The 12,717-nt window shown below is 38.2% G+C and overlaps 2 protein-coding genes across 2 annotated transcripts; both read left to right on the forward strand.

Moving 5' to 3' along the window:
- The first annotated feature begins 1,585 nt into the window (after positions 1 to 1,585).
- Positions 1,586 to 3,608, forward strand: LOC113050930 (tubulin alpha-1A chain-like). Its single transcript, XM_026214405.1, has 4 exons — positions 1,586 to 1,603; positions 1,868 to 2,090; positions 2,297 to 2,445; positions 2,564 to 3,608. The coding sequence occupies exons 1-4, from the start codon at positions 1,601 to 1,603 to the stop codon at positions 3,542 to 3,544; spliced, it is 1,356 nt and encodes a 451-aa protein (XP_026070190.1). The 5' UTR covers positions 1,586 to 1,600; the 3' UTR covers positions 3,545 to 3,608.
- Positions 3,609 to 7,430: 3,822 nt separating this feature from the next.
- LOC113050931 (tubulin alpha chain) lies at positions 7,431 to 11,188 on the forward strand. Its single transcript, XM_026214406.1, has 4 exons — positions 7,431 to 7,578; positions 9,407 to 9,629; positions 9,739 to 9,887; positions 10,068 to 11,188. The coding sequence occupies exons 1-4, from the start codon at positions 7,576 to 7,578 to the stop codon at positions 11,043 to 11,045; spliced, it is 1,353 nt and encodes a 450-aa protein (XP_026070191.1). The 5' UTR covers positions 7,431 to 7,575; the 3' UTR covers positions 11,046 to 11,188.
- The last annotated feature ends 1,529 nt before the right edge of the window (positions 11,189 to 12,717 follow it).

A 12,717-nucleotide genomic window follows, 5' to 3' on the forward strand; every position in this document is an offset into this window, starting at 1 on the left:
ACTAATTCGGCCCTCTGTTTTAATACCTAATACATAAACAGATATCAAATAAACAGGGATCCTGCTTTTGCCAAAACAGCGTAGAATCTTCCAAGTAGCTGCTAATTTGTGAACTGTTATTCTCAAGTATTTTCGACTCTGACATTGTCAGTCTGTTTACTGTGTAAATCTAGAGTTTATATAGCTCTCTCTGACCTGTTTAGATATCAGAGCTCAGCTGTTATCTCTTACCTAGTAATCTCTTCAGATCAGTATTGAATATTAAAATATTTATCAGGCAATTGAACAAACAGTAACCTGCAAGATGTCTAGTCTTTTCACGGTTCCTTCTAACAAAAATGTGTGAATGTTGAAAGTTACTCCAAATATCTGAATTAAAAAGGTCCTGATATTTAAAACTAGCCTGTGGAAAACTGAGCTGTATCTCATTAACTATATATAAAATTCATCCTAAAGTAGCTTAGGATGTTCTGTCTTAACAGAAACACCCTGTCGAGAAGCATATTTAAATTAAAATCATACAGAACTTGTGTATAGCTTCCTCTCATTCATTTCCTAAATATGCTTTGTAATGGGATCCATTTAAAGGGCCTTAAAGCTAAGCCTCACTTGTTTCCTATACTACTTTTAATGTGATATTACAAAACACTAAACACTAAACTGACAGCACTTCGAAAGCCATCTTATTCCGTGCACAACAAAAATGTAAGCCAGTGAGTTTCAGAATATATAACACAGGATATAACAGCTATTAGAAATTGAAACAAAGCTCCAGCTTCCCCTATCTGACTTGTTGTGCATTTATTGTCATGGGAACAGACGAGAAATGTTTGTTCCTGGGCTCCCTGGCCACCCAGATGGTTAACAATAGTTTACAGGCTTAATTAGTATTCAGATATGACATAATAAGTGCTTCGGGTGAGTGTCATGGTCAGTTTGCACTGCTTATGTAGAGACAGAAATGAAGTGAAAAGTAGATTTGGCTGTTAAGAATGCTAAAACACATGGAGAAGACAAAATGATTGGAAAAATGTAGAGAATGAAAAACATAAGTCTGATTTATATGATCATATTAATCTCCACAACAAGATGCATGACATTAATGCCTATACCACATACCAGTTTACATGTCATATTTAAACAAATACAACCACAATGCTTTAAAACAGCTCTAATTCCAAGAGAACAGTCCATGCACACTACAACTATAATAACAATATTGTAGATCAATGATGGAACGAAGATTAAGTTCACATTAGATTGTTCTTTCACTGGAGTTATGAACCCCACCGAAGATGTGATCCACCAGTGCAGGGTTAAATATTAATGGCTGTGGGTGAGTGGACGAGTGTGACCTGTTAGAGTGTGTCTTTTGCAGGAAACAAGAAACACTGGGATGTGACTAAGCCTGTTTGTTCAGTGTACTGTGGTCATCTATGATTGACATTCACGTAACTGTACCTATCCCTTTAAGTTGCCAACAACAAACCATGTTACCATGGCATCAGCTTGCTCTTTAAATAGTGATGATGTTGTCACAGAGAACATTCACAACATTTCTCAACTGAACTCTTAACGTCGGCCAGAGGAAAGTTCTACAATGGTAGGATGTTTCAAATTATTTATTTGTCTGATGCATTATTTGTAACACTTAACGATATTTTGACTTTTATAGAACAGTCTTAGTCTTTATGAATACATTTGTCAATAATTAGTTTGTTTTATTTTTAAGATTTTGATTGTCTTGATAATGATTGTAAGTTTTAGAGTTTATATAAAAAATGTAAAGAGAAAGGTATTTTTCCTAAGTAGAATTTAAATGGCTTTGACTTCTACAATTTTAAATATGCATCTCATTGTACCCTAGCGTGAGTGCATCTCAGTCCATGTTGGCCAGGCAGGTGTGCAAATGGGCAATGCATGCTGGGAGCTGTATTGCCTGGAGCACGGGATCCAGCCAGATGGTCAGATGCCAAGTGATAAATCGATTGGTGGGGGCGACGACTCCTCTAACACCTTCTTTAGTGAGACTGGAGCTGGAAAACATGTTCCTAGAGCAGTCTTTGTCGATCTGGAGCCCACTGTCATTGGTAATTAAACTGATTCTCTTTGTATAATTCAAAAGTGTATAATTAAAGTGTCTTCGTTTTTTTCTCGAATTAAGAAAATTACTAACTTGTACTTGTTGCACATTGTATAAAGATTAATCTGATAAAAATATGATGCAAATAAATGACTTATATAAAATACAAAAATATAATTAATAAAAAATAAAGTACATGGACTGATTTTCCAGATGAGGTGCGCACAGGTACCTACCGCCAGCTGTTCCACCCTGAACAACTGATCACAGGTAAAGAAGATGCTGCCAATAATTATGCTCGTGGGCACTACACCATTGGCAAGGAGATCATTGACCTGGTGCTGGACAGGACTCGCAAACTGGTAAGACAATCTTGGAGTCAAAAGTTGGCTTTATCTTCAGTGTTGCATTAGGGTCAACAGAAGAACAACTGAAAAATCCTGGCCAGTGATTGTAGAAATAACTCCTTTAATCTTGCAGGCTGATCAGTGCACTGGGCTCCAGGGCTTCCTGATCTTCCACAGTTTTGGTGGTGGCACCGGCTCTGGATTCACCTCTCTCCTAATGGAACGGCTCTCTGTTGATTACGGAAAGAAGTCAAAACTGGAATTTGCCATTTATCCAGCTCCTCAAGTGTCCACCGCTGTAGTGGAGCCCTACAACGCCATTCTTACCACCCACACCACTCTCGAGCACTCCGACTGTGCCTTCATGGTAGACAATGAGGCCATCTACGATATCTGCCGTAGAAACCTCGATATTGAGCGTCCCACCTACACAAACCTCAACAGGCTGATCGGGCAGATCGTTTCCTCCATCACAGCATCCCTGCGCTTCGATGGAGCCCTGAATGTAGATCTGACTGAGTTCCAAACCAACTTGGTCCCTTATCCACGTATCCACTTCCCTCTGGCCACCTACGCCCCAGTAATCTCTGCAGAGAAAGCCTACCATGAGCTGCTTTCTGTTGCTGACATCACCAATGCTTGCTTCGAGCCAGCCAATCAGATGGTTAAATGTGACCCTCGTCACGGCAAGTACATGGCTTGTTGTCTGCTTTACCGTGGAGATGTGGTTCCCAAAGACGTCAACTCTGCCATCGCCACCATCAAAACCAAGCGTAGCATCCAGTTTGTGGACTGGTGTCCCACTGGATTCAAGGTTGGCATCAACTACCAGCCACCGACCGTGGTTCCTGGAGGAGACCTGGCTAAGGTGCAGAGAGCTGTATGTATGCTGAGCAACACCACAGCCATCGCTGAAGCCTGGGCTCGTCTGGATCACAAGTTCGACCTGATGTATGCCAAGAGAGCTTTTGTTCATTGGTATGTGGGTGAAGGAATGGAGGAGGGTGAGTTCTCAGAGGCCAGAGAAGACATGGCTGCTCTGGAGAAGGATTACGAAGAGGTGGGAACAGACAGCGTTGGAGAAGAAGGAGAAGAAGAAGGAGAGGAGTATTAGTGCTGACCACTTTTGTTTTCTTGGGGTAAGAATAAAACATTTGTGCAGTACTGTGCCACCTATAGACTGCGTGTGTATTGTCTTTGTAATTCTATTGCCTATTCAATTCAATTCAATTCAAGTTTATTTGTATAGCGCTTTTTACAATACAAATTGTTACAAAGCAACTTTACAGAAAATAATGTTTCTACAATATTTAGTAGTAGCTTATGGTGGTGACTGTCAGTTTGTGCACGTTTGACAGGATTTTTAGAAAAAAATTAATACAAGACGTAGTCAGCCAGACTGGAGCTTGTGTAAATCCTAGTTACCACGGGATGTAAATCCTGTGGCAAAACATAGAAACAAAATAGACATCATTAGCATAGCTGCTGATCCAACAAAGTAAAATTAGTTTAACCCAAGCTAATGAATAAAAATGCACCTTTGATCAGATGCAACTACACTCACAATTAAAAAGAAACATTATTCGAATGCTTGATGAAAGAGATGCGTTTTGAATCTAGATTTAAACAGAGAGAGTGTGTCTGAACCACGAACATTATCAGGAAGGCTATTCCAGAGTTTGGGAGCCAAATGTGAGAAAGCTCTACCTCCTTTAGTGGACTTTGCTATCCTAGGAACTACCAAAAGTCCAGCGTTTTGTGACCTTAGGGTGTGTGATGGGTTGTAGCGTGGTAGAAGGCTAGTTAGGTACGCAGGAGCTAAACCATTTAGGGCCTTATAGGTATGTAATGATAATTTGTAACTGATACGGAACTTAATAGGTAGACAGTGCAGAGACTGTAAAATTGGGGTAATATGATCATATTTTCTTGACCTGGTAAGGACTCTAGCTGCTGCATTTTGGACTACCTGTAGCTTGTTTATTGAAGAAGCAGGACAACCACCTAGAAGTGCATTACAATAGTCCAGTCTAGAGGTCATGAATGCATGAACTAGCTTTTCTGCATCAGAAACAGATAACATGTTTCGTAGCTTGTCAATGTTTCTGAGATGGAAGAATGCAGTTTTTGTAACATTGGAAATATGATTTTCAAAAGACAAATTGCTGTCTAATATAACATTTTTGACTGTAGAGGAAGTAACTGTACATCCGTCTAATTGCAAATTGTAATCTACAAGAATCTGTGTAGTGTTTTTTGGTCCAATAATTAATATCTCCATCTTATCCGAATTTAATTGGAGAAAATTATTTGTCATCCAATCTTTTACATTTTTAACACACTCTGTTAGCTTAGATAATTGAGAAGTTTCATCTGGTCTCGTTGAGATATATAGCTGAGTATCATCAGCATAACAGTGGAAGCTAATTCCGTATTTTCTAATAATATTACCAAGGGGCAACATGTATATTGAAAATAGAAGGGGACCTAGGACGGATCCTTGTGGCACTCCATATTTTACTGATGATAAATGAGATGACACACCATTTAAGTAAACAAAATGGTAGCGATCGGACAGGTAGGATCTAAACCATCTTAGAGCCTTTCCTTGAATACCTGTATAGTTTTGTAATCTATCTAGTAGTATGTCATGATCTATGGTGTCGAACGAAGCCTAAAGACTGAAAGAATGCAAATTGAGAACACACTGAAAGGGTGCCATGGTAGCAATCAACAAAAGTTTTATATTCTATCACAATTTGTTATGCCTTTAGATCATGAGTCAGTCAAGTCTGTTTCAGCATGCCTGAGATGTCCTTGCTCAGACTTGAAGTTTAAAATCATGTTATACCAAATTCTAGTGAAATTTGAAACATATCAGTTGTTGGGATAAATTAAATTTTTACAAAATTTTTAGACAAAACTCAAATGCCTTTCCAAAACTAAGCTGTAAAAACTTCCACCTATTTCAACATAAAAAGTTCACATCATTTGCTACCTTAAATTTAAGTATAATCAACTTGATCTTAATGTAAATTACATTTAAAAAATATAAAGAAATAGCTCTATTTTTTTTGATAAGTTAATGTAAAAAATTTATGATTTCCTGATCATATAAGTTTTAGAGTGTATAAAAAGAAGTAAATGAATTGGTAAAAATGGACTTAAGACTTTCTGTCTAATATTTAATTTTATTTGTACATATTTTAAATATTTTTAACACTTAATTCTTTTTAAGAAGGTTTTTTTTAATGTGAGGTGAGATTGCCAGTAGTTCCACAAGGTTAAATTCCACAAACAATGCTCTAATTTACACTGAAGAGAATTTATTTGGATTCAAAGCAAGCAGTTTACAGTTCATTACAGGTCCTTTCATTCAACTTTTTTCAACAAATCTGCCCCCACCCGTCTGACGCAGGAGGACAATAAACATTTTCCAGACTTTCCAATAGACCAGATGACTTTTTATGGTCTCTCACATTTGGAAGCATAATACATATCACACAATTTTAATTTGACACTTTCATAGCTTCTTTCCTCTCATGCTGACACAAATGCCCTGCCCTCCACTTAAACAGCACCCAGCTATACCAGGCATTCCAGACATTGTTCTCTGATCCCTTCTCTGAACATTTAGAACATAAAGAGTGAGAGAGCATCATTGCATTCAGTCTGCTGAATGTGAACATATTGTACAAAATTGTCTTCCAGTTTAGAGAACATCTGCTGAGGCTTCCTGCAGAGCAGATCTGGAATAGATTTCTCTAGAAGTAATCATCCCGAGTAATCAATGAAGTTAAAACAGAAGCAGAGCCAGAGCACTAATCTGTCTGGTCTTACTTCCTCTTGTTAGTCCTATTATTACAGCAACAATTTCAACAACATATATGGACAATTTAGATGCTAATCTTTTAGTTATGGATATTTTATTATTATATTCATACTCCTGTAAACCCTGTTTTAACATTTTGCCAGTAACATTTGACATTTGAAAACATAGTGTTATATTCTATTAAAAAAAGTTAGTATTCTATTAAAAAAAGTTGCCTTTAGCAACGATCAACAATCTGTTAAGAGGGATTTAGAATAAGTAAAAAAAAAAAAAAAGTATCAAGATATAACAACATAACCAAAATAAGAATCAAATACAATAACAATTATATCAAAGACTTAATAATAATAATAATACAATTCTTTAAAATATATTTAGCTAATACGTTTTTCCTTCTTTTTTTTTTTTTTTTTTGATGTTTTACGGCGTTGGCGCCATCTTTTGATGCATATTCCGCCACCAACTGGGATGGAGTGTGAGGCAGTGATGTCAAGGGAAATGATAATATATATATATATATATATATATATATATATATATATATATATATATATATATATATATATATATATATATATATAGCTCGCTCTCTCTCTCTCTCTCTCTCTCTCTCTCTCTATATATATAACATCTGCCTATATTTTATGATATACATTTGTTCTTTTCATAAAATTAATAAAAGCTTTATAACTTTAATGAAAACTGTTTAACAGATTTTGTAATGTCGTCATATTAATTAATGCCAGCATATTTTTATTTCCCTTTTAACTGTATTCTTTCCCTTTCATATGACTTAGTTTCTGGAAGTCCACAATGATTAAACAGACCAGATTCATGTTTTCCTATATTCTGGAGTGATTTATTAAGAGTGTGCAATTCTCAGTCGAGATATAACTCTATCATCCCTTCTATGAAGCAGTTCTTACATGGCCTACTTGTTTATATATAGCCTAATATACAAATATAGCCTTATGTTACCTTTATAGCATCTCTTTTGCAATGTCTTTCTGACAGCTACTTTAATGAAACCTTTAATTTCTGATTTACTCAAGTGTATATGTATGTATGTCAGTATTTGTGTTTCACTATCTTGTCTAGCTCCTCACTTCCTTCCACTCCAGCATGAGCAGGCAGTCGTCTTCTTCTTCGGTGGTTTTTATTTGGCGGCTCGCTAACTGTCGCTCCCGCCAGAGCCCCGCCTCTCCTGCATCCGGTCGCGCGCCGCTATATATTCTTTAGCCTGGTCCCTTCCGCCGCAATTCCGCCTTCGTTCTCCGAACCCTTAACCTCGGTCTGAAGGAAAATCCGTTAAAATGGTGAGTCTTATTTTCACGTCGATTTTCAGTAAATGGCACTAAACGACTGTTTTTTGTATGTTAAACGTTATTTTACAGCCCGAGATGTTTCTCGTTTAGTGGAAATGACTTTAATTATTATAATTTTTTATTAAATCTGAATTACCGCCCTGTCTTAAAATATAAGACAATGTTCGTTCGTTTAATCTTAGAGTGTAGCAGTGTTTAAAAGCATTTAACGTTAACGCATTTTGGGCGGGCGCAAGACAAAAGCGCGCGAACGCACGCACGCGCAGGAGCCTTGGGATGTGGCGCACTTTCGAACGACACGCCGAACAAAGAGAAAACGGCAAAGCCGAACTGATTCATGTAGAAAATTGATAAACGTCATCCTAAGGTACATGTATTAGTTATTCATGAATAGTATTAAAATTATAAATCTATAGGTTATGTTTTTTTGCTAGATTCGCGACGGGGCGGAGGAGCAGACAGGTCAGAATTTCAAAGACGCGCATAAAAGTCTTTTGTTATTTCGCGACAGATATCGCGCCTTTTCTTGATCCTCTGATAAAAAAATATCGAAAACTAGGTGGTACCGGTGGGTGGGGGAAGGGACCAGCCCTGCCCTTTGGCTCTCTACAGCTATAAGCAGGGGTGCGCAAAACCGGTGCGCATGCGCGACCAAAATATAACAATGGGATGTGTTCAGACCGCTCATTTGTATACGGACATTCTTGACCGCTGCTAATGCACATTTAGTTCCTGTTTAAGATCGACGAACTAATACTGTTTACAATTCACAATCAATCAAAGCTACGCGCTGCCGGTTGAAGGCAAAATGCAAAACTGCTGTTTCATTCACCGCTACACTCGACGGAGCTAAACCCGGCAGAGAAAACACTCGCATCTCGGCATCCCGCCAAAATAAAAGCTTGCTGATTTTAGATACGAAAATGAAAATAATAATAAAAAAAAGTAAATAAATTGACTTCATTGTATTATAAAGTGCCTTTTTAATTTTATACTCCATTTAATTTTTAACAATCGTATTATCACACTGCTTATTTTATTAAAATACAAAATAAATAAATGCCGTTATACTGTTATCACTATTAATGATTTTTTAAAATATTTATATTTAATGAATCCCACTACGCTCATTGTGAGTACCAGTGTGCAGCCCTGGTAATAAGTCACGAGTTCTATGCTTCATATATAAGAATAAGTACTTCACATTTTGAAAATGAAAATAAGGGAGCAAAATGGGTGTATTTTACTCTTCCTAAATGTTGGGCCAAGTCAGCATTCAAGCCTGAATACTTTCTTGCAAATAAAAAATGACTGGAACCGCTGCAGTGTGGCTGGTTCGGAGCTGGTAATGGGTATTGATCCACATTCAGAGAAACTGATCTTCGGAAACCGGTCATCTTAGGCATTACTCTCCGTTACTGGGCACTGAGCAGGTTTCTGACATATGACATCATTTGAGTTGAAGGAAAGTCCCTACCGGTCACATACCTCGTCTGTAATATTAGGAATGTGTAATGATGCAGTGAAAAAACGTATATTGTCACTGCATTCAGAGGCACCATTCAACAGCTTTCCATATGAAAAGAGTAAACATCCTGCGCGTTCTGCTTTGTTTCCTGTAAGGATGTAATGTGTTTGTTAGCTGCAGTCACGTCGTTTTCTGGGTTGAACAAAAATTTGTACAGTAATGTTTCCATTTTTTATAGATTTTAATAGATTGAATAACATTTCTTTACATGAGCACACAAATTTTCTTCAATTTTCCAAGTATGATGCTAACCTAACCTTAATTTTTTTTTTCTTTTTTTTCTTGCTATAGCGTGAATGTATTTCAATGCACGTCGGCCAAGCCGGAGCCCAGATGGGCAATGCATGCTGGGAGCTGTATTGCCTGGAGCATGGGATCCAGCCAGATGGTCAGATGCCCAGTGACAAAACCATTGGGGGTGGAGATGACTCCTTCAACACCTTCTTCAGTGAGACTGGAGCTGGAAAACATGTTCCTAGAGCAGTCTTTGTCGATCTGGAGCCCACTGTCATTGGTAATAATTTTTTATAAAAAAAATTTTCTGTCCCCAGCTTTTAAATTGAGCTTTGGAGCAACTTTAGTTGTTTTAACTTGTAGTTAAAAGAAGTTCCTCTCTTTTCCAGATGAGGTGCGCACAGGTACCTACCGCCAGCTGTTCCACCCTGAACAGTTGATCACTGGCAAGGAAGATGCTGCCAACAACTACGCCCGTGGGCACTACACCATTGGCAAGGAGATCATTGACCTGGTGCTGGACAGGACTCGCAAACTGGTAAAAGATGCACATACTGCCACAATCTTACCTATAAACTAGATATTAGTTAGGAAGATCACAGAACTTACAAGTTTGCCTTAAAACTGCTACTCACAAGACAATCAAATGGTTAATTTAGTTATAATTACTATGTTGTCGTTATATATCTCCCATCTTAATGTTATCTTTTGCTTGCAGGCTGATCAGTGCACTGGGCTCCAGGGCTTTCTGATCTTCCACAGTTTTGGTGGTGGCACAGGCTCTGGATTCACCTCTCTTCTAATGGAACGCCTCTCTGTTGATTATGGAAAGAAGTCAAAACTTGAGTTTGCGGTCTATCCAGCTCCTCAAGTGTCCACCGCAGTGGTGGAGCCCTACAACTCCATTCTTACCACCCACACCACTCTCGAGCACTCCGACTGTGCCTTCATGGTAGACAATGAGGCCATCTACGATATCTGCCGTAGAAACCTCGATATTGAGCGTCCCACCTACACAAACCTCAACAGGCTGATCGGGCAGATCGTTTCCTCCATCACAGCATCCCTGCGCTTCGATGGAGCCCTGAATGTAGATCTGACTGAGTTCCAAACCAACTTGGTCCCTTATCCACGTATCCACTTCCCTCTGGCCACCTACGCCCCAGTAATCTCTGCAGAGAAAGCCTACCACGAGCAGCTTTCTGTTGCTGACATCACCAATGCTTGCTTCGAGCCAGCCAATCAGATGGTGAAATGTGACCCTCGTCACGGCAAGTACATGGCTTGTTGTCTGCTTTACCGTGGAGATGTTGTTCCCAAAGACGTCAACTCTGCCATCGCCACAATCAAGACCAAGCGTAGCATCCAGTTTGTGGACTGGTGTCCCACTGGATTCAAGGTTGGCATCAACTACCAGCCACCGACCGTGGTTCCTGGAGGAGACCTGGCTAAGGTGCAGAGAGCTGTATGTATGCTGAGCAACACCACAGCCATCGCTGAAGCCTGGGCTCGTCTGGATCACAAGTTCGACCTGATGTACGCCAAGAGAGCTTTTGTTCATTGGTATGTGGGTGAAGGAATGGAGGAGGGTGAGTTCTCAGAGGCCAGAGAAGACATGGCTGCTCTGGAGAAGGATTACGAAGAGGTGGGAACAGACAGCGTTGGAGAAGAGGATGAAGAAGGAGAGGAGTATTAAGTTGATGGCTTGCTGACCCTTGCACAACCAAGCAAGGCACCTCATGCCTGACCTAAAATGTTAAATGTTCTGTTATGAAACCACATTCCATGAAATAAAAATGTTCCTTTTATGGGGGCAAATAAAAATGCAAAAATAATCTGCTACCATTGTCTTTATTTTTCTCTCTATAAAATTTAGAATATGTTTGTATGATTTTGTCAAAGGAGCAAAACGAAATCGGGCTAGACTAGACACTGAGTCTTGCCAAAGTCTCACAGCTTAAAGTAGCTGACGTGTATTACTGTGTCCATGTTAGAAACCATGTTGTGTTCACTAGTGTAAGAGAAAAAGGAAGAAGGGTTTTCACAGGCATGCAAAAATAGAGCAGTATTGTTTGTGCTTTTAAAATGCTGATAAATTAACACGCTATACTGTGAAGGATTTTAAACCTATTTTGGAAACTAGACCGAAAAAGCTTATAATACAGGTATTTTACTTTTAAGAAACCTAATCTAAAAAAAAATTTTTTAATTGTGAAGTTGTCAACTTTAAAAAAAAAAAAAGTAGGACTTGGTAATTATCCTTTTTTTCTGAAATGCTTGACCTTTTGGCTTTTATAAAGTGACTAAAATATTCAATTTGAAGCACATTAAAGACACATCTCCTATATTTCATCTCTGCACAAACAACCATTTTTTTTTTTTTGTGGTGTCACTGTCAGACTTTTACTACAGTATTTCAAAAGCCTCCCATGATTATATTTATCTGCAAAACTAATTTGAAGCATTTAAACCAAATCATTGGAAATAATATCATGAGAAAACTACAATGTCAAACATGTCCAGGCATTTGACTCATACTGCTCTGTATTATAAGCCATGTAACCAAACTACATCATATTTTCGACACAGGCTAATCTTCTTATCCAGTCTCCTGCTTTGGATATAGTTTACAGATTAAACATGCACTCATGATGAATAGGGTTATGTGTTTGTCTTGCGTGTGAAACAGCGGAGCCGGATCTCTATAGGGAACAAACACACCCAAACATCTCAACCTCCAGTGAGTCACAGTGGCCACACACACACACACACAGCTAAATATACAACTGTGTTCTACCAGAACAAGCAATGTTTATACAATACTGTATATGAATTATAATTAGCAGAATTAGCAGACAAATATCCCTTTTTAAAAGCCTATTTTCTTCCTGTGCCTTTTTGACGTAGGGATGGAGTGCAAAAGTGTGTATGCTACAAAGTGGCCTCTGCTCTGACTGCAGTTGGCACTCAGCTTATCTGTCACACACAGTTCAGTGAAGAGGCTGAAACAGTGGTTCAGATCCCCTGCAAACAAGTGAAAGAACTCCTTATTCTTACCACAAGCATGGGCTATATGTAAGATTTAAACAAGTTTAAATGCAAAAGTTACATCCACAACGTCAGGGAGTTGCTTTTAGATTGCTAAGCTGTTCTGAGTGGTTTTTAACTCTTATGAGCATTCAGGAGTGTGCAGGATGACTTAAAATATTCAAACAAATAGTAATACAATTAATATTAATGCTATTATAAACAAAATAAAAAAGTTCTTAAATCTGTTCTAAAAAACAATCTTAAAAATATTTAAGAAATAATAATAATTAATTACCCCCCCCCCCCCTAAATAATAATCTGTTTGTTTCTCAATTTAT

This window comes from Carassius auratus, chromosome 31 (assembly GCF_003368295.1).
Source record: "Carassius auratus strain Wakin chromosome 31, ASM336829v1, whole genome shotgun sequence".
Classification (NCBI taxonomy): domain Eukaryota; kingdom Metazoa; phylum Chordata; class Actinopteri; order Cypriniformes; family Cyprinidae; genus Carassius; species Carassius auratus.

What these genes read in the sequence shown, in the direction of transcription:
- LOC113050930 (XM_026214405.1), top strand. An exon ending in TCTGGAGCCCACTGTCATTG is followed by an intron (nt 2,091 to 2,296) that starts GTAATTAAACTG and finishes CTGATTTTCCAG; the next exon opens with ATGAGGTGCGCACAGGTACC. An exon ending in TGGACAGGACTCGCAAACTG is followed by an intron (nt 2,446 to 2,563) that starts GTAAGACAATCT and finishes TTAATCTTGCAG; the next exon opens with GCTGATCAGTGCACTGGGCT.
- LOC113050931 (XM_026214406.1), top strand. An exon ending in TCTGGAGCCCACTGTCATTG is followed by an intron (nt 9,630 to 9,738) that starts GTAATAATTTTT and finishes TCTCTTTTCCAG; the next exon opens with ATGAGGTGCGCACAGGTACC. An exon ending in TGGACAGGACTCGCAAACTG is followed by an intron (nt 9,888 to 10,067) that starts GTAAAAGATGCA and finishes TTTTGCTTGCAG; the next exon opens with GCTGATCAGTGCACTGGGCT.